At 42.2% G+C, this 24,258-nt stretch overlaps 1 protein-coding gene across 2 annotated transcripts in view; it reads right to left on the bottom strand.

Annotated features, from left to right (window-relative positions):
* Positions 1–23,700, bottom strand: part of LOC142158670 (uncharacterized) — a 68,505-nt gene extending 44,805 nt beyond the window's left edge. Inside the window, exons 1-4 of one of the 2 annotated variants that reach the window (XM_075212872.1) lie at positions 23,537–23,700; positions 9,285–9,353; positions 8,132–8,144; positions 3,208–3,279 (exon numbers count right to left, since the gene is read on the bottom strand). In XM_075212872.1, the coding sequence (XP_075068973.1) occupies positions 3,208–3,279; positions 8,132–8,144; positions 9,285–9,338 (139 nt within the window). In that variant the 5' untranslated portion in view covers positions 9,339–9,353; positions 23,537–23,700. The remainder of the gene's footprint in view (positions 1–3,207; positions 3,280–8,131; positions 8,145–9,284; positions 9,354–23,536) is intronic. The other variant, XM_075212871.1, reaches the window with a different exon arrangement.
* Positions 23,701–24,258: the final 558 nt, after the last annotated feature.

Below are 24,258 nucleotides of genomic sequence, written 5' to 3'. Positions count from 1 at the left end.
CTTCCTGCAACACTGTCTTCAAGGATATGCTTTGAAACAATTAGACCGCTCTTTTTGTTTTAGCTTTCGGCTGTACTGCAACAGTGCATAGATAGTTTAATAAAAATAAAAAATGCACTGCAGAATTTACAATAATGTTAACTTGTGAGTTTCTTATGTTCTTCTTTTAAACATGGAATACATGGACCCATACAGCTGTAAAGCTTCTGGTCGGCGTGTAAAAACTGACTGAGGACAAAAGAAAAAAAAAGACTTGAAATTTTAAATGTTTTTCACATTCAGTTCCAAGCCAGGCAGCTATTAAAAGGAACCGTTGCACTGGGAGACACATGTATTATCGCCATCATCAGGCAGGCTACGACTTAAGACGGTTAATCAGTGTGACTGTCGATATAACATCAGGGGACAGCTGTAGCACATCAATTGGATTATATTATAAGGCTGTGTAAACAAAATTGGCATACACCAACATGACTGTAGGGTAAACAATACCATACACAATTATGAGTGTTGCATGGCACCGTGCCAAATAATGCTGGAAATGTGCAATCGTGCACATACAGATATGGATCTCCACTGGCACAGTGGAAGTAACATCGACATCCTGCACAAGTTCGTGCTTGTGTAAATGCAATTTTTAGTAATAACACTCATCCATTGAAAAACATGTATCTTTAGCAATATGGAAAGGAATACAGTAGCTCATATATACCAATATATGAACCTCCAATGATCTGTTACTTTTAGAATGGTGGCTTTTGTGTCTGCACATATCCTTTAAAAGATCCCTAAGCCAAAAATATAACTTTTATAAAAAAAAAAAGTTATGAATTAAATTATAGTTGAAGAACACTATATATTTGCGAATAGGGTACATTTCACCACTGGTTTATAATTGCTAGATAAAATCAGTAAGAGCTCAGGATTAAGGGGTTCAAGGACTCCGACCCTTACTACCACAGATGAACATGACAGTCCTGAGAGAATACTGTTGCAAGTTGGCCAGAGGCTATTTATCACACTACCTCAGCACAGAGAGACTCGGTAGAACAACTGACAGAAGCATTACTCCCCCCCTATCCTGGCTATCATAAGAGGGATATAATGCGATTTGTTATTCAGAATGCTTGGGACAGTATATTTTAGGCATGGTACTCTAAAATACTGAAAACCCTAAGCCCTTGAGTGCTACAGACAAGTGGGACTCGTACACAGCACTTTAGGGGCTCATGTAGTTGACGAGTCCCGTTCGTCCTCTACATTTAAGGACTTAAGAAAATAAACAGATCACTTCCCACTGCGATCTGTGGGTTTTTGATGCTGCCGAAGGAAAATAATCTTTCCTCCATTAGAAATGTGTGCGCATACACTGTCCATTAAAGCCAGGGATGGGGAGGCTCTTTTAGAGCCTATATCTCCCAATCCATGGCCCTCAGAATGTTGGGGGTACCCATGTTTAAAAGATGTACCCCTCCTTATTTACTGACCACTGATTGTTTTGATCAGCAGGCATTAAATATGTGAAGAACCCAAAAAGTGCTCAATGCAGGTGAAAGAAAAGCCTCAGCAGCGAAGGGAGTAAAATACATTAAAACAAAACCCAATTTTTTCTCCACAGTGATGACACCTGTGCGCATAACAGTCACTGTGTTTAGAAGTGAGACAATGTGTGCCATACTGTAAATTATATCAAGATTATTATTTACCATATAAAAGCAAGATTTTGTAGGCCATGTGCTTTTTATCACGCACTTTTTCAACAGATATTCTTTAATGCAGTTTATACATATAGTAACATCACTTCAGTTAACTTTTTATTGAGCCAGACAGCTCCTGCTCTGCAAAGATATACATACATGGCAATTAGCTACACCTATATGCTCCCAGCTTACACCCTCCTCCCCTGCACCTCAGTTACTTCTATATGTCACCTTTCCAGTATTCAAAGCAACACTAAGTACCTTGCTGCACCAACATCCTTTCTTTTGAGAGGGCTGCGTCAAGCCGCCCACTGGTGATGGGATCAAAGCCCTTAACTCCTCACATTATAAATTGTCCTACTGTCTAAATGAATACCAGTGAACATTCTACTGTACTTCACATATCACACATTCCCCACTAAAAACCACTGCACACAGCACTAAACTTTCTGCAGTGCACTCAGGGAGATTACCTCAGTGTTTGCGGTTATAAGCAAGTGCCGGATGGAATCTTTATATAAGCTTTCAGCTCTAAAACCGACTAATTCGACTGAAACCTACACTGCATATCACACCAATTCACATTACACGCCCCTTTTGTTTATACCAAACACAGTTTTCCAGCCATTAACCATAATATCATGCTTAAATCTTTGCCACCCTAAACACTACTCAGCACCCCCTTCTCAAATCTGTGAAACCCTGTAAATTGTTAGAGTTTGCCACTATCATATTCTAAGCCCCTTTTTCTCCAGTTGCACAATGCCATATAACATTCACAGACTTCAGTTATGCTACCTGACTCCCAGGGCTTCTTCCTACTGTAAAGTGCAAGGACACAAATCCCGCACTTCTTTTGGCTCCATCCTTTAAGATTTATGATGTTTTAAATTCTGCATAAGTTGAAAGTGCTACTACCATTTTTTTTAACCTACAATTTAAGCGCAGCTCACTTCCCTCCTCACAAACACACAAATAACCGACGACCGCTAAACAGTTATGCCACGGCAACAACCTTGTCACATTTTCTAGCATTTATTTGAATGGATTCTCCAGGAAATGACCAACTTTATCCTGGATAGTCTCTCTCTCTCTCTCTCTCCACATGTCAATTTTTACTCTGAACAATTTTATTATTACTACAAGGGAGTTTGCAGTTAATATTGTACTATACTAATTTACCATATTATACAGTAGAGACAATTGCTCTTCGTGAAGCTATATACCATTCATTCAATCATACAGTCCACTTTCTTGGTGGGATTTATATTATTTTTACGCAAGACTGAACACAGTAACAATATAAATACATTCAATAACAAAATAACAAAAAACTATTTAGACCTAGGGAATATGGTTATAAACTCAAAAACTTGTAATTGCTGGAGGTCTCCAGAAAATCATCCTTATAATGCTGCGATTATGTTTAGCCATGCATTTTTGTACAAAAAGGAAAACATTACATGTAATGAAATGCTATAAATGTTAACAAAATAATTCAACCTACCAACGAGAGAATACTTTCGCTTGGGATCTTCAATAAAATCTTGCAAAGATGGAGTGGGAGTTTCATCTTTCTCTGAAAAGAGCAATAATATAAAATAAATTGACAGACTCAGGGGGTATCCAACACAGCAGCCGTGTATTGCAAGTATTGAATTTTTACTTTGGCACACAATAATAATAATAATAATAGAGAAAAATATGCATGGTGCACAAAGGACAGAAAAAACGTTTGTACAAAACCTGTCAGTCTGAACTTCTCCATTTATACCTTTGATAGAGATGCGACCATTATGCATTGCAGTCACAAATTTCATAAGGGTGACAGCTAGGAGAGGAAAGAGCTGTAAATGCTGCTAAATGCAACCAATCCATCCATTTAAAGATGCATTTCCCATTGTATTCAGTCCTAAAACAGGCATGCCAAATGGGTGTGTTGATTGGTGCATGTTGACCTCTTCTTCCTAGCTACTTCTACAAAAAAAATTTTAATGAAACACGACACAGAAACTTTTAAACTGTATCTGATCGCAATTGATAATATACTGTTTAGCAGCAGGGTTCGCAATACTTATTTAAGACTATAACTGGGGTTGAAAGCACACAGAGTTGCATCTAAATTACGAATGCAGTCATTACAATATTTAACTCATAATGGAATATAGAATATAATGAAATTATAGGTAGGCATATAAAACCCTTAAATATAAAATTCCAAAGAAATGAACAAAGGCACCACTCACTCAATTTTACCCATGAAACTTTGCCTTGGTGACATTTGAAATGTTTGCTATACATTATACCTAGTATATAGTCTTACATTTTAACCAGGAAATTATATAGACACAAAAACTCAAAGGAGGTATGACTTTTTATAAATAGTCAACCAAGTTCAAATGGGATGCCCATATCAAACAATGAGGATGCAATCATAACATGGACTAAAGTACACATAGATACAAGGAGTGGTGGATAGATAATATACGAGCTGCTGGGTGAAAAGGAGTTAACCACACTCCTAAGTGTATAATATGAAAGGATGGTCCACTAAGTGCTCCAGTATAGAGTAAAAACATATAAAGGAATAAAAATTAATGTTTTAAAGCAGATATATGAAATGAGCAAGAAATAATGTGTCTAGTGTCAAAGATGTTTTATTTTGGATTAAGCCAATTTATTAACATGAAAATATTTGCATTGTTTTATCTTATTTTAGTATATCATTTTTATTTGATGTGGTTTTATTATGTCAATTGGATCCTTGCGTGTGAGCTGATGAGAGGGATATGAACAGGAATGAAGGAGTTAATTCAAAGATCAGATGTTTCTAATCAGAGCTGGTGAACAAAGACCAAAGACTTGCAAGAATCTCTCTAAAGTCTCCATTGAATCCAAGGGAGCCAAAAGAACCAAGACACACCTATATACCTTCTCAGCCAATTGTAATAGGACATTTGTAAATTGTAACACAACCTACTTTTGCTGCTACTAAAAGTATATGTCTGGTCTGTGGATGACCAGAGATTTCAGAGACTGAAATGGAGACCGATAATATTATCACAGCGCAAGCTTTTGTTTTGTAAGTAAACAATGATATCATTTTTATTCTAAAAGTATCTTTTGCTAAATAAATTACTTTAACACTAGTGATCAATGCAGCATGGTGGGCTGTGTTGTATATGGAGGGGGATTAAATATTGCACAGGGTGGTATGGTAATTCTGCCAAGTTCATGGATCAAACCCAGTCTGGTGATCAAAGTATGGTAAATGTGATGCCGATGTTCACCGCTATTAAGATGGTGCAGGTAGATGCCAGGAGACTGAGCGGCATCTCCAATGCCCTCCACAGTGTGTGTGTGGAGGTGTCTGTATAATTACCTTCAACTGGTAGGAATAACGCCTGTTATGATGTTTCTAATGGTGTCATGGAATCGCTACTCCAATCGTCCGCTATGTGCTTCCTGTCGGCTCTGTGAGAGTCTGGTGTAGTCCCCTGGACGCAACGCCGTGCTGGATGCCATGCACATGCAGCTAGCGAACTCTGAGTTAGAATAATTCTACATAGTGATGTATTGTCAACAAACTATATTAGCGATTAACAAAAATCGCACTTACATTGTGATAGAAATAAATCAGCAGATAAGCAGCAATAAGTATGCAGAGGTGATCGAGTGATATGCTCAGATGCGTTTCGTCCGGATCGGGACTTTTTCAAGGAGTTAATGAGTGCTAGTGGGAGTGACTGTTATAAAGTCTGGAACAGCTAATGATTGGTTGAGAACATATTACAAGTGGATTGGCTACTGTGGTGGATACATGTTGTTCTGTATCTGGCGTTCTTTGAATATATAGTGGCCACTGAACATGTATAACAATATGTAAATGATTACCAATAGGAATCTGATTTGAGGATTCCTTAACTGGGGTGGATACAATAATTTTAAGTGGATATAGTAATTGTAATGAGATGACGAATAGTGCAACAAATACACAAAATGTAGAAAACAAAAAGTACAAAAAATATACAGGAAATACAGAAGGTACAAAAATTACTAGAAATACTCTAAGCCAGAGTGGGCGATTCAATGTGTGGGACATAAGCTGGCCTGATAGGTACTTAATGGGTCATGGTCTGGGGTTTAATGGCCAATGAGGTAACGAAGTGGGTGTGGTATTCAAACAAATATAAATGGAATACAAATAAAATATCAATCACTAATGTCCATCTATTTGTGAATAACACTAGTATAAAAGTAATAATTGTGGTACAATACCTATTACAAGATGGGTTTAGACAAGGTGAAGTCGTTCTTTACAATCCAATAACGTGGTGCCACTGCTAACAGTAATGGCTAACAGTAATGACACCAATTAATGAGTGATTAATAGTAATTATTGATTTATGATACTGCGGTCTGAGTCATATTAGGTGCATGATTAAAAGTGTATTGTAGGTTGTAACACGAATACGGGTATGTGCCCTATTTTCTATTAAGATATTGTAGTGATATGGCCTACAGGTCCGAATCGTGTGACCGTTAGTCGTTAATAAGTAAATTCACCCCGAGATATTTCTTTGGAATATAAGTAGATGCTAATATGCAAGTGTTTCATCGAATGTCCTAACCTGTAATGTAGGAAGATGAGGGATTTAATATCTCGGGGTGAATTCACTTATTAACGACCATCAGTCACACGATTCGGACCTGTAGGCCATATCACTATGATATCATTCTTAATAGAAAATAGGGCATATACTCGTATTATATCCGTGTTACAACCTACACCACACTTTTAATGATTCACCTATGTGACTCAGACAGCAGTATCATAAACCAATAATTACTATTAGTCACTATCATTAATTGGTGTCATTAGTGTTAGCAGTGGCACCATGTTATTGGATTGTAAAGAACGACTTCACCTTGTCTAAACCCATCTTTAATAGTTATTGTACCATAATTATTACTTTTATACTAGTGTTACTCATCAATCACTAGTGTCCATCTATTTGTATTTTATTTGTATTCCATGTATATTGGTTTGAATCCCACACCCCCTTCATTACCTCATTGACCATTAAACCCCACACCATGACCCATTATGTACCCATCAGACCAGCTTTGGCCCCACACATAGAATCACCCACTCTGGTTTAGAGTATTTCTAGTACTTTCTGTACCTTCTGTATTGCCTGTAAATATTTTGTACTTTTTGTATTTTGTGTATTTGTTGCACTATTCGCCATCTCATTACAACTACTATATCCACTTATAATTATTGTATCCACCCAAGTTAAGGAATCCTCAAATCAGATTCCTATTGGTAATCATTCACATAATGTTATACGTGTTCAGTGGCCACTATATATTCAAAGAACGCCAGATACAGGACAACGTGTATCCACCACGGTAGCAACCCCCCTTGTAATATGTTCTCAACCAATCATTAGCTGTCCCAGTCTTTATAACAGTCATTCCCACTATCAGCACTCATTAACTCCTTGAGAAAGTCCCGAGCAGGACGAAACGCGTCTGAGCATATCACTCGATCACCTCTGCATACTTATTGCTGCTTATCTGCTGATTTATTTCTATCACAATGTAAGTGCGATTTTTGTTAATCGCTAATAAAGTTTGTTGACAATACATCACTATGTAGAATTATTCTTCCTCCGAGTTCGCTAGTTGAGCATGAGTGGCATCCAGCACGGCGTTGCATCCAGGGGACTACACCAGACTCTCACTAAATTTCCCACCTTAGCTGTTCTCGCAAACCTCAAAAGTGCAGTTTCTAGAAAACACCGTTTTTGCAGTGTTTTGTTTGGCAGTTTTCAATCAGACACATTTACTAAAGGCAAAACGGCCATAAAAGAACAGTTTTATAATGCTTTACTTTTAAAATCACCCTCTTGATTTTTGCTGAAGGTAAAATATATAAAGATTGGGCCCTTCCTGGTAGCCCTGATTTGAGGGGCAGCAGGGAAACAGAATACTTGTGCCCCCTATTATGCAATAAATACCTCTGACCATTTTTTATTATTATATAATACTTGTGTGTGCCCACTATATTAATTGATAATAAAAGTTCTATACTGCTGGGTTAAATAAAGGCTTACTCGCCATCATCTTCTTTTCTTGATTAGATGTAATCCATAGGCATGAAAGAAAAAAAACCCACAAACGAGAACCATAGTTTGCTAAACCGCATGTGATTTCCCTGTTCAGCCTCAAAACCATTTGAAAATAATTCCAGTGTCTTTGAGAAGGGGAAGGGGGGGAAAGCGTGACCCAATCCCACAGGTACCAGGTATTTTTGATTGAAAAGGAACTTTGTTAGCACAATTATTCATCTAAACTAATTTTAGCCTGCCACAAAATGTTACTGCTAAGCAAGTAACTCTGATATACACAGCTGAAATACTTACGTTTTTTCTTGTCCTTTAGGATACAATTCAACATGGAAAGAAAACGGAAAAACAGTTGTAATGTCAGCAGTAAGTATCAATGTCCGTTCAATCTCACAGCAACAAGACTGGAAATTATCAGCACTGGCCAAAATTAACAAAGGCCACATTTGATTGCAGCTGATGTGGTTTTTGCCCCACACTTTTTACATATTTGCATTAAAAACAGAATTAAAACACCCAACTGCTACTTGCCTTTTATCCTCCTTTTCTATTCATGACTGCAGTCCCAGTCCCCCATGTCCTTCAACCTAATGTGCATCCCAGCGTATTTACATTATGTATGATTATTAACCAGTATCTTCTGTTACAGAAGAGGTGTGCAATAACAGTGTTTGTGACTTTAAATACACACACATTATACAATATAATATATATATATATATATATATATATATATATATATATATATATATATATATATATATATATATATATATATATATATAGCCAAACATTATGTATAATCACCAGCAAATATAGTCTCTCTACCTTCTGCTTTATGTCATCACATGTCATTTATCTGGATCATGAACCCTCAGACAACAGCACTATAATGTGTTGGCAGCATATAAAAGGATGATAAAAAAAATTACAAGACCAGGTTCTTGAACATTTGTCCTTAATTCATTTTATTGTGCTGCACTCACTACATGATGAATGCAGCTTGGCCTGTTACCCATTCCACTATGTCAAAGTCTGCCTTTGTTACCCTACTCTTATGATACACTGGCCCATGTATAATGCACCTCGGTTCCAACTAAAATAAAACAAGTACAGATGCCACTGCCTCAAACATGATCAGCACACTCATCCCTTACTGCAGTGGCTATTCTAATGATCTGATTGTATCATGTTTATTAGCCAGACAGACAAGCAGGAGATGAGACTACTCTAACACACCATATAAAAACAAGCACATTACAATGTCAGCCAACCATTTGAAAACTATATACATTAAATTTAAACCATTCCTTTAATATAGGTATGAACAATCCAGATTTGTACCTATGTTCAAGATTTGTTCATCGTGCAGTATATGTTCAAACTCCAATGTATGAAAACACTTTAACAGTGCTAAAGCCATATTTTCTCATGGTAATTAGATATATACCTTCGAATTACAGAGTTCCATTTCTGGCTTAAGGTGCTCCCCTTTGTCACTCATTTCCAAGATATAGACCTGCAAAACCAGAGGAGGGGAAAGTTATCAAGTACACAAAACAAAGTGTACACTTTGTTGTATGCAGCAGATTACAAACTAATATGTTCAAACCTGCTTATTACAGACTGCTGCTGGCATTTGTACCAAGGACACTTGATCATGGTGGCCAAGGCTGTGCAGATAGCAGAGTGTGGGGAAAAAAAAAAAATACTGTATATACTCGAGTATAAGTCGACCCGAATATAAGCCGAGGCACCTAATTTTACTACATAAAACTGGGAAAACTTATTGACTCGAGTATAAGCCTAGGGTGGAAAAGAGCGCTAATTTAAAAACCTAAATAAAAATGATAGGTTAAATCTATGAAATCATTTTTAGCTAGATGACAAGGAACATTCATAAATGATTATAAAATCATTGGGTACAACCTAACCTAAATAAAGGGGTAGGGATATAAATGTATGAACATGGAGGGAGAGGGAGAGGGAGAGGGAGAGATTTCACTTACCCGGCAGTGGAACGCATATGCGTTTCTACAACAGGAAGTTCGGCATTTGGAACGCAAGTTTGCGTTCCAAATGCCGAACTTCCTGTTGTTGCAACGCATATGCAGAAGTTGATAGCCGACGGACCGGACACCAGGTAAGTTCACCCGTGTATAAACCGAGTGCCCTTTTTCAGCATACAAAAGTATGCTGAAAAACTCGGCTTATACACAAGTATATACGGTATTTAAAAACAAATTTTTTTAAAAAGTGTAATTTTGGGGATTTAAAAAAAAAAAAAAAAAATGATCAAGTAAGCCAAGTAAAAAACGGGATTTATACTTACGATAAATCTTTTTCTCTGAGTCCATCTGGGGGACACTGCTTAATCGTGGGGTTGAGTCGGGAGGAGGAGTCTGGCACCCAAAGAGTTAACTTTTTTCAGCTGACAGCATATCACCCCCGCCAATTCCCCACATACCTCAGTTTGATTATCAAAGCCCTGGGACTATAGGCCAATCAACCAAGACACACCACTCAACAGAGGGGGGAGTGGAGACAAAACAACGAAAAGACGGGGGGATCGGAGTGTCCCCCAGATGGACTCAGAGAAAAAGATTTATCGTAAGTATAAATCCCGTTTTCTCTTACATCCAGCTGGGAGACCTTGCTTAACCATGGGGACTTACTAAAGCAATCCCTCTGAAGGGTGGGACCGCTCTGATCTCCTTGCACGTAGAACACTACGGCCAAAGGAGGCGTCCCCAGACGCAAATATATTAAATTGGTAGAATTTTGTAAAGGTATGGACCGAGGACCAGGTGGCTGCCCTGCACAGCTGGTCCGCCGTGGCTCCATTACGAGCCGCCCAAGATGCCCCAACCGACCGGGTAGAATGGGCAACAATACGCTTCGGCACAGGGAGATTAATACGGACATAAGCCTCCCTGATAGTCAGGGTAAGCCATCTGGCAATAGTTTGCTTAGATGCTGGCCATCCCCGCTTGGAAAAGTCAAATAATACAAATAGAGAATCTGTCTTACGTATCTTTGCAGATCTCTTAACATATATACGTAATGCCCTCACTACGTCCAAATATTTATTTGTCTTTGTTCCAGGAGTCTGAGGCTCCTCTCTGAACACTGGAACAACTATATCCTGATTAATATGGAAACCTGAGACAACCTTAGGGAGAAAAGACGGAACAGTCCTTAAAACTGCTCTATCCTCATGAAAAACCAGGTAAGGTTCTTTGCAGGATAAAGCTCCCAGCTCCGAGAACCTTCTGGCCGAGGCGATAGCAAGCAGGAAGACTGTCTTCCATGTCAAGAACCGCCACTCAGCTGAGAGTAGAGGTTCAAAGGGAGGCTCCTGCAACATGCTAAGGACCAGATTAAGATCCCAAGGCTCCGCAGGATGCACGTAGGGCGGCTGGATGTGAAGCACTCCCTGTAGAAAAGTCTTAACATCCGGAAGCTCCGCCAGCCGTCTGTGGAAATACACTGACAAAGCAGATACCTGAACTTTTAAGGTTCCAAGTTTAAGCCCCGCCTCTAAACCACACTGTAAGAAGGCGAGAAATCTAGCCAGACCAAAGGTTTTAGAATTGTAAGACTTCTTCTTACACCACATATATATATATATATATATATGCCAGATAGTGTGGTAAATTCTGGCTGAAAACGGCTTCCTAGCATTCAGGAGAGTGCCTATTACACCCCCAGAGAAACCTCTCGCTCTCCACAGACTGGATTCTAAGGCTCTGCCATTAAATTCAGCTGGTTCAGCCTCTGATGCAAGAACTGTCCCAGGGTCAGCAGACCTCTTCACAGCCTTACTGGCAGTACCAGAAAGACTGGACGATCCCCCGGACTGACTCTCCACAGGACCCTGTGGGGCAGGTTTCACCTGCAGCCCCAAAGCCTTGCTAGGACGTCCCCTACCAGTGGATCCCTTGTTCTTGCGCAGAACTCTGGGACCTTCCTGTCTTTTGTTCGGTTTTTGTCCAGCAACCACCAGCTGAAGACTTCCCTCCTCCACTGGTACCTCGAACACGGGAATGCTCTTATGGGGTGGGACCCTGCACAGGGTAAGGTCGCGAAAGATGTCACCATCTTTCCCAGCAACTTCAAAGACCTGGCTACTGACAGCCTCTTGTCTGACAGGATCCTGCCTGTCCACTCCATCTAGGACCTCAACTTGTCGTGTGGAGACAACATTCTGCTGCGTACTAAGTCTCTCACTAGTCTCAGGAAACTCATTCTTAGACAAGGGATTCTCTGTGACCCCTTCATACATGACAGAAGTTCGGTCATAGACTGAACGACCTGTCTGGCCTTAGCACCCCGAATGGGTGTGACTAAAACCTTTTCCCTCACTGGAAATTCTAAGCCTGTATAGCTTCGTTTAAACGAAGCAAATCGACACCCCTGATCTGATTTGACAGAAGCCAGCGAGGTAACCAAAACCTGAGATGAGCTGGCCCCATGAATTCTATCACGATATTCTGGACCTACTCGTCTACCGAGGACTTTGTCTACTGCTGGGCAAACCCAAGCAGCCGTCCTCCCACCCCACCCTCTGTAACCAGAGGCGGGTTGTAGTCATGCTGCTGGACTATCCGGCAGCTTGGCGGAAGAAGCTCTCCGCGCCGCAGGGGCAAAGAATGACCTTCCTCTACGGGAGTGTCTCCTGGATTCCACGGCCCCTGGATTGGTAGTCTGGCTTCTGCCAGACCCGCCCCCGTAAAAAGGCTGTCTGAAAGAACTAAACCTAGGCCTAGCCCTAGGTCTTGGAGTATTTACAGGCAAGGATGTCTTCTAGCCCCCTGAAGCCTGTAAAATCCAAGAGTCTAATTCTGGACCGAATAGCATCCCACCCGTATACGGGATGGATTCTAATGATCGTTTAGACTGTGAATCCGCATTCCAAGCCCTTAACCATAACGCCCTTCTAGCTACTACAGCTGTAGCTGAAATAGACGAAGCTATGGAGGCCGAATTATGGGCCGCTTCATATACATAGCCTGTTGCCTCCCTTAGCTGCATGGCCAGAGGCAGTAAATCTGAATCCTGCAAGGCAGACTCTAACTGCCCTGCCCAGGCTTCCATAGCCCTAGCTACCCAGGTAGAGGACAATGCTGGCCTGAGGCTAGTACCGGCGGCCAAGAAGACAGACTTCAGAAGGGATTCTAATTTTTTGTCAGACGCGTCCTGTAAGGCCGCTGACCCGGGTACAGGTAGTGTAGTCTGACGAACCAATCTCGCCAGAGGTGCATCCACCTTCGCCACCTGTTCCCAACAGGTCATATCCTCCTCCTGAAGGGGATACAACACGCCAAACTTCTTTGATATAGAGAACCTCTTATCTGGATATTTCCAAGAGGCCTCCACAATATCCCTCAACTCAGCTGAGGGAGGGAACCTGAACACCTGCTTAGAAGCTTTCTTAAAGAGAGAGCGGTCCAAGGACTTCGTCTCCTCTACTTCAACAAACCCCAGGGTCTGACGAACTGCTTTTACCAGATCGTCCATACCCTGGTGCCTAGTTTACTTCTGACTCTATAATGGACACATCTGAATCGTCCAACAATTCCCCCTCCTCCTCTGAGAAACTCTCAGAGTCTGACACTGACCACGGCGCTTTAGCTGGTCTACGTCTTTTAACACTACGTTTGTTTTTGGGGTTCTCCAGTAGATGGGTAACAGTCCAGGCCTTTAGCCACCGCTGACCAACCCACCTCTCCTATCTGGGAAACCCTTGGGAGGGTTGGGGAGGGATTTAAACCGACCCCTGGGGAAAATGACTCATCTGTCATTCTTACTGTTATACCCTGAGAAGCCACAGATGTAGATGGGATCTCAACTGGTTTAGATAACAGATTTACAAGGGTATTAACTCCCGGTGTTAAGGCAGCCGCCCACTCAGGAGGATCTACCGTTATGGTGGAGGTGTCTATAGGCTGTTTCAGAGGAGCCACAGTGCAGGCCGCACAGAGCCCCCACCTGATCCAGCCGTTCACTTGTTAATTTAACATTACACTTTGAACAGACATTATGTTTGGTACGTGTTGTTTTGCTATTATCTGCCATCACAAGATAAGCTAAAAACTAAATCACGTTTCAAAATTCACAAACACTTCTCCAAATTATAAGGAAATACAGATTAGGTTATTTAACATATCATAGTATTTCTGATTTAAATAAGACAGGCTTGGAGAGCTTTATAGTTTTCTTATAAACAACAGTTCTCTCGACACATCATTGTCTTATAATATACATGTCTACACATGCACACACATACACACAGAAGAAATAAAAGTGATACTCAGCGGGGAAGATATGTGTCAACAGTGCACTTCTCTTCAAATGACTGCTGCAACTGTCCTCCTTTTGAACCTTGGCGCCAAAAGGGATCTTCCACGCGCTCACTCAGCAGGGGGGGGGGGGAGCGGTGTTCCTCAAACACATTCCCCTTCCACTGGCTCTCCTTCTGTGTTATTTTCTTTAACAGCGTTTTGCCCTTTCTGTATCTTAGGGGAAAACCTGTTAGAATGTGTTCCCCGCTAGCGCTATCATTAGCGCGCCATCCTCAAGAATTCACTGCCATCCCATAGGAGGAGGAACTTGGTATACTCCAGCTGGCTTCCGGGGAACCTCAGCAGTAAAGGCGCTTTCTGCCTAATGGCAGCGCCCGTCCTGCATCAGCGGGGAGAGTCTCTTGCAGACTGCTTCCCGCTGTGAGAAGCGTTTCACCTGCTCTGTCAGCGGGGCCGCCCCCCTGACAGGCGCTTCTCCCACGAGTAAGCTCTGTTGTACACGGAGCCTCTCGCTGCTATCAAAAGAAAAAAACTTTCAAAAGAAAAGGAAAAACCTATTACCAGTGAACCCTGTTCACTGTCTCTCTTGGAGCTCTTCAGGTGCGACCTTCTTCCAAGGGCACCCAATTCAAACTGAGGTATGTGGGGAATTGGCGGGGGTGATATGCTGTCAGCTGAAAAAAGTTAACTCTTTGGGTGCCAGATTCCTCCCCCCGACTCAACCCCATGGTTAAGCAGGGTCCCCCAGATGGATGTAAGAGAAACAATAATACAAAGTTCTTTTAACATACTATATCTTTAATATATACAATTTAAATGACTTGACAGTATCACCAATCATGGTATGGCACAGCAAACTACACACAAATCACAACACAATCTGCAAAAGGAAAAAAACAGCAATTATGTTGTAAGTTACAATACTTAGCAATTGCCTTGCCTGATTTGTAAATCTGAATGAGCCTACACATTAGATTTATTGAACGCCTTAAAAGAAACGCAAGTTTTGCAGCCTTGTTAGTACCCATGCGGTTTCTGAGTTTTGACTGCACCAAACCAAGTGTGGAAAATATTCTTTCTACTGAAGCCGATACTGCTGCAGCTGTTAGCAATTGCTCTACTGCTACCATGATAGTCTTATTACCAGCTACAGTTTCTGAACGAATGTGCATTTTCAACCAGTCTATTGGTGCCACTGTTGACACAAATCATGGTCAAAAGAGGTTATTAAACGGTGTTGCTTTTACAGTGTTAAGTTACTTCTTTTAACTGTCCTCTCTCTCTGAACTTGAAAAACTGGTGTGGTGTGGTGTTGGGTCATTCTCTCTGGATTCTGGAATTATGTTTCTTGTCTGGACTTGACTGTTGCCTGTAACTCTTTGTATAACAACATGAATCATAATTAAATTAGGTCAGCAAGCAATAGCCATAGATACAGACGTTTTATTATTGGAGCAGTTAATCAAAAGGTCAAAGGACTATGGTCCATATTGCACAGTATGCCAATCACCATTAAAAGCTTGTTAAAACCCTGGATTTTTTTAATGGTGATTTTACTCTATAAAAAAATCATGCGAATTCTTGCAGATCTTGAGATTATAGATTCATTTTAAATAGTGAAATCACACTTAAAATATTAGTTTAAGGCTGGTGCATATAACAATTACATAATCACCTTTAATTATATAATTTGCATTTCAAACCTTGTAAAAAATATTCTGATTGTAAGGTATTATTTTCATGAAAAGATGTACAGTTTTAACGGTCTGTTCAAAGTTTTACAATTGAAGATGCCACCAATCAGTCAGCTTGTCTCCTTAACAGCTGCAGCCTTTATTCAGGATTCACACAGGCTTGACAATGCACTAATGACCAATTGCCCTGAGCTCACTAGATGGTGGACAGAGTTTACAAACAGCTAAAAATAGAAATCATATTAAATTATCTGCACTTCAACCAGTAAATAGTAGTCTAGTTTTCTTTGCTGGACCTCCATTGAGACTAGATCAAATAAAAGGTGCTCTCTAGAGAAGCTTATTTCCACCTCTCAACATACATAAAAGCTACACTATACAGGGGACTATCTCAACTCCCCTATCAGACAGAACATACCACCAAAAAAAAAATTGTCCTCTACTCTGCTATGCTTGTTTACTACATTATAACATGTGAGTACTAGGCATTCTATGGGGGGTATTCAATTGTTCCACCGGGCGCCGCCGGAACGAGCGAGTTAAAACTATTACCGTTTATACGGTAAACTTGCGCATAAAAACCGTTAATGCGGTAGTTTACTCGCTGAATTTCATCTCGCAGCTCAGGGACCTGCGAGATGAAATTCAGTGAGTAATTACCGTATAAATGGTAATAGTTTTAACGCGCTGTTTCCGGCGGCGCCCGGAGGAACAATTGAATACCCCACTTATACTAGCGAAATGCTCTATTAGTATTTTAGTTCATAATAAAAATATATATGTTAGAAAAAAAAAATCCCTATTGAGGAACATAGCTGCAATACTTAATAGTGACTGGGTGGGTATTTTTTTTATTATTTGCAAATACATGGTCAATTAGGGACGCAAGGGAAAATGATTGGAGGAGATTTTAGTAAAAACTCTGACACAATGCGTCTCTGCAGACTGTTACAGAGACCATCGCGTACCTCGCAGTAAATAGAACCCCCCAGCCCCTCAAGAATCAAGTTATCACTTTCTTAAGCTTCCTTTCTGTTGTCTATGTCTATGTTAGCCCTTATACAATCTTTGCTCATTTTTTTTTTTTTTTTTTTTTTAATTTTTAAGTGTTTACTTCCAGAAAGCTTACCAAGATTACTTCTTCACAAGCCATATGCACGGACTACAAGCATTGTATAGACTCATGTGCAAACTATTAGTTTTGTTTTTTTAATATAGGCCATAAAAAAAAATATATATATATATATATATATATATATATATATATATATATATATATATATATGTTAAGTAATAAGGCATATTATATTTTTGAGACAATAGTAAATCCAGCTATATACATGAAATTCTCATCAATAGGAATGTATTTCTGAATATGTTCTATAAGATTTCAGAAATGGCTAGGTAATATTTAAATTTCTTAACATTAGTGTGAAGTTAGAACTTTAACAATCTAAACCAGTTTTTCACAATATGCACTTGCAAACATACTTGTGACATTTACTGCTAATGATTTACTGGACCAGTGAAAAAAGATTTTGGTACTTACGTCAAATCTCTTTCTTCGAATCCATCTGGGGGACACTGCTACCATGGGGTTGTATGAGGGGCACTCAGAGTTGGCACTTAAATAGTTAACCAACTGCTGCTGACTCCTCCCCTCTGCAACCCCTGCTAGCTTCAGTATAATACAAAAGCCCCAAGGAAGGATCCAAACAAACATCCAGCAGAAGAGTAAAAAGGGAGGGAACGCAGCATCCCCCAGATGGATTCAGAGAAAGAGTTTTGACATTAGTACCAAAATCTTCTTTTCTCAGTCAGCCAATCTGGGGGACAATGCACTAATGAACAATCGCCCTGAGCTCACTAGAGGAGCTGTGAGCCTCTCTGGCACGGGCCTGCTAGAACTCACATAAGCCTGCCAAATCGTAGATATAATCCAACTGGCAATGGATTGCCGGCCAACCCCTCTTATGGGAGTCATACAAAACAAAGAGTCTTACGGTAAGTAGAGGACCGATCCACATAAGTGCGTATAGCACGCACCACATCCAATGATGAACCCTCGCAGAAAGCAGAGACCACTATATCCTGGTTCACATGGAAACCAGACACAACCTTAGGAAGAAAATAAGGCACCGTCCTCAAGACTGACCTGTCCTCATGAAAAATCAAGTACTGAGCCCTACACGATAAGGCCCCTAATTCTCACACCCTGCGTGCCGAAATGATAGCTAACAAGAAAACTACCTTCCAAGTCAAAAATCTGAGTTCAGCCGAATGTAAAGGTTCGAAATAAGGCTTCTTGAGAAAACCCAGGGCCAAATTGAGATCCCCAGGGCGCCATCGGCGGAATGTAAGGAGGCTGAATGCGCAACACTGCCTGGAAAAAGGTTTGTACTTCAGGAAGAATAGCCAGACGGCGTTGGAAGAGTACAGATAACGCCAAGACTTGAACCCTAAGGGAACCGAGACGAAGCCGAACATCCAAACCATCTTGGAGAAACTCCAATAAACAAGACAAACAGAAAAAAGTCGACTGACAAGAATGAACCTCACACTACTTAACATAAGCCAGCCACATCCTACGGTAAATGCGTGCCGAGGACGGCTTCCTGGCCTTCATCAAGGTCTGCACGACATCGGAAGAGAACCCCTTGCCCCGCCAAATGTCGGCCTCAACATCCATGCCGTTAAAGCCAACCGAAATAAGTGAGGATGATGAAAGTGTCCCTGCTCCAGTAAATCGAGCCTGAGAGGAAGAGGCCAACCCGGTCAGTCTGCGAGCAGAAGATTGCTGGCGTACCAAATCCTCCTGGGGCAGTTTGGCACAACTAGAATAACTGGAAGGCCCCCCAGAGCCACCCGACGAAGTACTCGCTGAATCATGGGAATGGCAGGAAGTACCCCAGTTGGAAATCCCAATGCATGGTCATTACATCCACTGCCAAAGGGTCCCTGGACTAATCCTTTGTACACGGCAATTGTGACTAGAGGCCCCATCTATGAGGATCGCTTACCAGCTCAAATAATCTGCCTCCCAGGTGTCCACCCCCGGAATGAACACCGCGTATATGGCTGGAACAAACCTTTCCGCCCGAGACAAGATCTGGTTCGCCACTGCCATGGCGCTTCTTGTCCCACCTTTGCGGTTTACGTAGGCCACTGCTGTGGCGTTGTCCAAATGAATTCTGGGCAGCATTCCTCTGAGAAGAGACCGGCCCCCTGAAGAGCCAGGAGGACCACCTTTAATTAGAGAACATTTATCGGAAGGAAGCCCTTCCTGTTTGACCACAGACCCTGCAGGCAAAGATGGAGGACCACTGTACTCCACCCACTCAAACTGGCATCTGTGGTCACAAAGATCCAAGACCATGGAACGAACGACTGACCCATCACTAAGTTCTCTAGGTTTGCCCACCACCAAAACTATAGACGGGCAATCCTGGACAACTGAAAATACTGGGACTCGAGATGGAAGGGAGATCCCGACCATTGGCATAAGAAGTCCCACTGAAAAACCTGTGAACGAAACCGGCTGTAAGAAAGGGTCTCGAAAGACGCGACCATCTGACCCAAGAGCTTCATGCCCATCAACATGGAGGGTCAAGGAGACCGGATAAGGTTATGCATCAATGTCTTGATTGCAGAAACCTTGTGTTCCGGAAGGAAAACTTTCTGTAGACTGGTGTCCATGAGATGACCCAAGAACACCATCCTCTGGGGCGGCACCAACTGGGACTTTGGGTAATTAATCACCCACCTGTGTTGTTCCACAATCTGAAGGGTCAGCAAAAGATGTTGTTGATCCAGTACGCTCCTCGTAGGATCTTTGATAAGATCATCCAAATAAGGAATTATGTTCACACCCATGGCCCGCAGCCATGATGTTTGTGAACACACAGGGCGCTGTTGACAGACCAAAAGGAAGCGCCCTGAACTGAAAATGGTCCCTCTCTATCGTGAGCCCCAGGAGAGACTGACGTCCCTCCCAGATGGGAACACGGAAATAAACGTCTTTGAGGTCTAGCGACGCTAAAAAACTCCAGGGGTTCCAGTCCATCGATGACTGAGCGGACCGATTCCATCCGGAACTTGTCCACTCGCAAATGCGGATTGAGTCCCTTGAGGTTTAGTATTGGTTGAAATGACCCATTCTGCTTTGGGACCAGGAATAGATTTGAATAAAATCCCCGAACCTTCTGGGAATCGGGCACTTGGCAAATGGCTCTGGCTGAAAGAAAAGAATTGATCCCCACAATCCAGCTGTCTCGTGAAGACACCGGCCACTGGTCTCTGAGGAGTTGCATACGGTCCCCCACCCCTGGCAGCCCCGAGGAGAGGAATTTTCCCATCATGCTGGGGCCTTATCTGAGTTCTTGGAAGAGGAGCGCCTCCTGAGAAAGGAACCCCTTCTCCTGTGAGACTGTCCTCAGGATGAAAAAGGTCCACCTCTCGCCGACGCCGGACCCTTGCCAGAGGTGTGGCCCCGAAAGGACTGCGAAAGGAACTGAACCTAAGTGGTCTAGCCTTAGGAGCATTCACCGGCAAATAATTACTCTTTCCACCAGTGGACTGGGAAATCATAGCGTCCAGTTCTGGACCAAATAAGACCGACCCAGAGTAAGGCAAGACCTCCACAAACTTCTTTGATTCTGCGTCTGCATCCCAAAAACGCAGTCAAAAGGGCCCTTCTAGCCGCGGCCAACATAGAGGAAGCCACCGAAGTCGCATTCTGGGCCGCTTCATAAAGATAGCCCGAGGCTTCCTTCAAATGGAGAGCTAATGGAAGGAGATCAGAATCCTGCAAACCTGCTGCCAATTGGTCAGCCCAGGTTTCCATGGCTCTGGCAACACACGCAGATGAGAATATGGGCCGGAACAAAGCGACCTCTGCCAAAAACGTGTTTTTATGGAAACTCTGTCTTCCTATCTGTGGGGTCCTGCAATGTGGTATGACGGGCCAACCTAGTTACCGACGTATCCACCTTGGAAATCTGCTCCCATCGCGAAGCATCCTGGTCCTGCAGTGGATAAAGGTGAAGGAATTTGCGAGGGAAGGAAAATCTCCGGTCCGGAGCTTTCCATGCAGACTCCGCAATCTCAGACAGTTCTGAAGAGGAAGGAAAACATAGTCTTTGGCTTTTTTCGTTTAAAAGACCCTGAACTGAACTGCTCCTCTTATTCCACCAAGTCCAAAGTCTGGTGTACTGCTAACACCAGGTCCTGCACCCTTGGCTTCTGGCATTCACCTCCCACTGACCCCACTGGGTGGAGTCAGAATCCTCTACTAGCTCCCCTTCTTCCTCGGAGGACCCCTCTGAGTCGGTGGCTGAAAACAGAGCCGCTTCCCCCTAGGGCCAAGCAGGCCCTAGGGGGAAGCAGCCCAGGGGAATCCAGAAAGCGATTTAAACAGTCTAACCTTCTCCCCAAGGAAGACCAAGCCGGCTTTCCCTGGGAGGTCTGAGGGGATGGGAAAAGCCCCTGTGAAGGCGCCCCCATGTTAATCGCTGAATCTGGGTTAGCAACCCCTTCTGATTAATTAAACGGAACAGGCGGCAGGGAGAACAGGGGCTGCCTGTCCCTCTGTCGGTCGGGCAATGAGCTGTGCGAGTGAAGAGACCAATTGGGCCAGTGAAGACGACCAAGCCGGCTCCCCCGCAGACATCGAGGACACCCCTTGCGCCCGCTCGTCCCGGCTACACACTGCACACAGAGCACATCCCAGTCCGTCTGTCCCATCGGAAGTTTAGCAGAACATTTTGAACAGACATAAATTTTGACACTGGCAGATTTACCCTTATCTGATATGATAATTATCAGAAAAAAAGGAATACACCAAAACTTAGCAGCAAGCACACCACACACACAGGATGAGCAGAAACAGGAGCGCGGTTTTGCTAGGACCTCAACCACAAAAAACCATGTCCAGCAATAAATTAAGTATCACTATGTATTAACTCTCTCCCTTAAAACATGTCTTTTTTTTTTTTATTATTTAGAGACAACTGAAAAAAAATACCAGGACAGACTAGCCCTCTAAAGATATGTATCTTAAATTTAACTCCCCTGACGGGGAAAATACACTAAACAAGTAAATTGCGAGTGATACACAAATAACAAACTAAGAAATAGACACTTAGCTGGGTCCCAGGGAAAGGAAAGAATCAGCGACAGCACACTTTTCTCCTCACAAAGCATCTCGAGAACACCTGACCTCCTCCGCAATCTCAGGAAACTATTGCGCTCCTGGGATATAACAACAGGCAGGGGGGAAGCCTCCACTACCCCCTCCTCCCAGATTCTCACTGACAGCCGACAGCAGCGCGGTACACACCTTACGTGTCTTCCGCTAGCGGTCCAGCAACAAACAGAAACGTGCCCAGCGTTTCTGCAGTCTGACCTAGTCAAGCACTGCTGTGGACTGGTCCCGCTCCCCCTCAGCGTGGAACATGGTATCTCCCAACATGTCCGGCTTCCTCCTGATCGTGCGCTCTCTGCCTATCGGCAGCACCGGTCCCAGAGTAGCACCGGTGACAGCACCGCAGTGAGGCATTGCTGTCACCCTAATAACAAACCCCAAGCTTGTCTGTATGGGCAGTTGAGGACAAAAGGTTTCTTCATCTGTCTGTCCAGACCGCTGACCTAACAGATAACAGGTAACCTGCATACCTGTATCCATCTACACTTACCATATAAACTAAAAACAAAAGAAAAGAACAAAAATAACAGCCCAAATCCTTGGGCACTTAAATTAAACTGACGCTAGTCGGAGTTGCAGAGGAGAGGTCAGCAGCAGTTAGTTAACTATTTAAGTGCTTATTCTGAGTGCCCCTCATACAACCCCATGGTAGCAGTGTACCCCAGATTGGATGACTGAGAAAAATATAAATACAAATAAAATCAGATGGTGTATATTTGTTGAACAATTAGAGGTATACATTATACGATACATGTTAACCTTACAGACATAAGTGGTGCGTACGTGTGTGCTAAAAAGAAAAAAAAAATAACCATCTGAGGACCATACACATCTGCTGACATTTTAATAGTTTCCATGGACATTCAGCTGGTGGGAATGTGTATGTAAGGATACTAAGCACACATTTGTGCACTATAATCACCATGCATGAAAGGTTTACTAAACATTTCATTTTTGCATTTTAACTATTCATTTGTAACAAATATTAACTAACTGAGGCCAGAGACAAAACAAAGCAGATAAGTGTAACATTTTATTTACTATTGGACCTTTCCAAGGAAAAACCTTTCTATTTACAAATTAGATATACAGTTGGCAGCTATTCATGTAGGGAAACAAAACTGTTAACTCCTAAGCTAGCTGAAAGCAAAGTTTTTGTTTTTACATCATTATATCACTATCCATCAGCTGCACCAACATGGAGTGAAAATGAAGGCATATTTGTCTAAGTCCACCTAGCAGCAGCTACGGCTTATAAATGATCGGTTCAGGTTATGGAGCAACGACCGGGAAACCATTGGTTTGTGCCTATGATTGTGTGATTAGCATACACTTTCTGCCGCGCATTCGCTTTACGTCAATTTTGGTATTGGCTGCGACATTTACATCCATCGATAACACTGCACAACCTATACTGAAGATCTATGGTTAAGGGCCCTTGTAATAGACGTTTCTTATAAACACAGACAGCCGGCTATTTCACTACAGAGACAACCCCTACCCTTTCTGCAGCAGGAACACAAGCCGCAACTCTCCACCTTTACTGTCCGGCCAGCTACGACTGCCTTCGCCCAGCTCACTAGCTAATGACAAGCCTGAGCCTAAAAGTTGCACTGGAAGCACAATGTAAAGTTCCTGACGGTAAAGGCGTGGCTTCCTGTATGACGATGGCGGGCAGAGGCTGCAGACTGTGTGAGCAGCGTGTGTGTTTCCTGCGGCGCCGGAAGTGGCAGTGGCTGAGATTGTTCATGGCAGACTGCTTTCAACATTGAGTTTTGTCGGGTTTTAGGATTACAACACAATGCTTTTATGTTTGTGTTTTCATTCACAGAGCTATACATGTTTATTGTAGCAGCGTTCCTCTAATTATTCCCCGGCGTACTTTCTATTGACAAAAAATCTAAGTACAAACTGGAATAGTGATCGAATTTTGCTCTCTGTATGCTAGGAAAATAATTAAAGTGCCACGCAGGGTTTGTTCTACAGAAGGATGGGTCTCGGGCAAAAAAATCCATCTTAACATTGCAGGTTAAAAAAAGGTTGGCGCAGACTGGTAAAATACTTATCTTTCAGGGTCTGGTGTTTTGTTTTTTGTTTTTATATTTTTAAACTTCAAGGACTCTTATTATACATGATCAGGGCTGCGAAGAGGAATTCAGGGCCCCGGTACAATAAATTCATGGGGCCCCCCCTCATAGTTGAGCATGGTAAAAAATTTGGGTG

This window comes from Mixophyes fleayi, chromosome 5 (genome assembly GCF_038048845.1).
Source record: "Mixophyes fleayi isolate aMixFle1 chromosome 5, aMixFle1.hap1, whole genome shotgun sequence".
Lineage (NCBI taxonomy): Eukaryota > Metazoa > Chordata > Amphibia > Anura > Limnodynastidae > Mixophyes > Mixophyes fleayi.
This window is presented reverse-complemented; position numbering and strand designations above follow the sequence as displayed.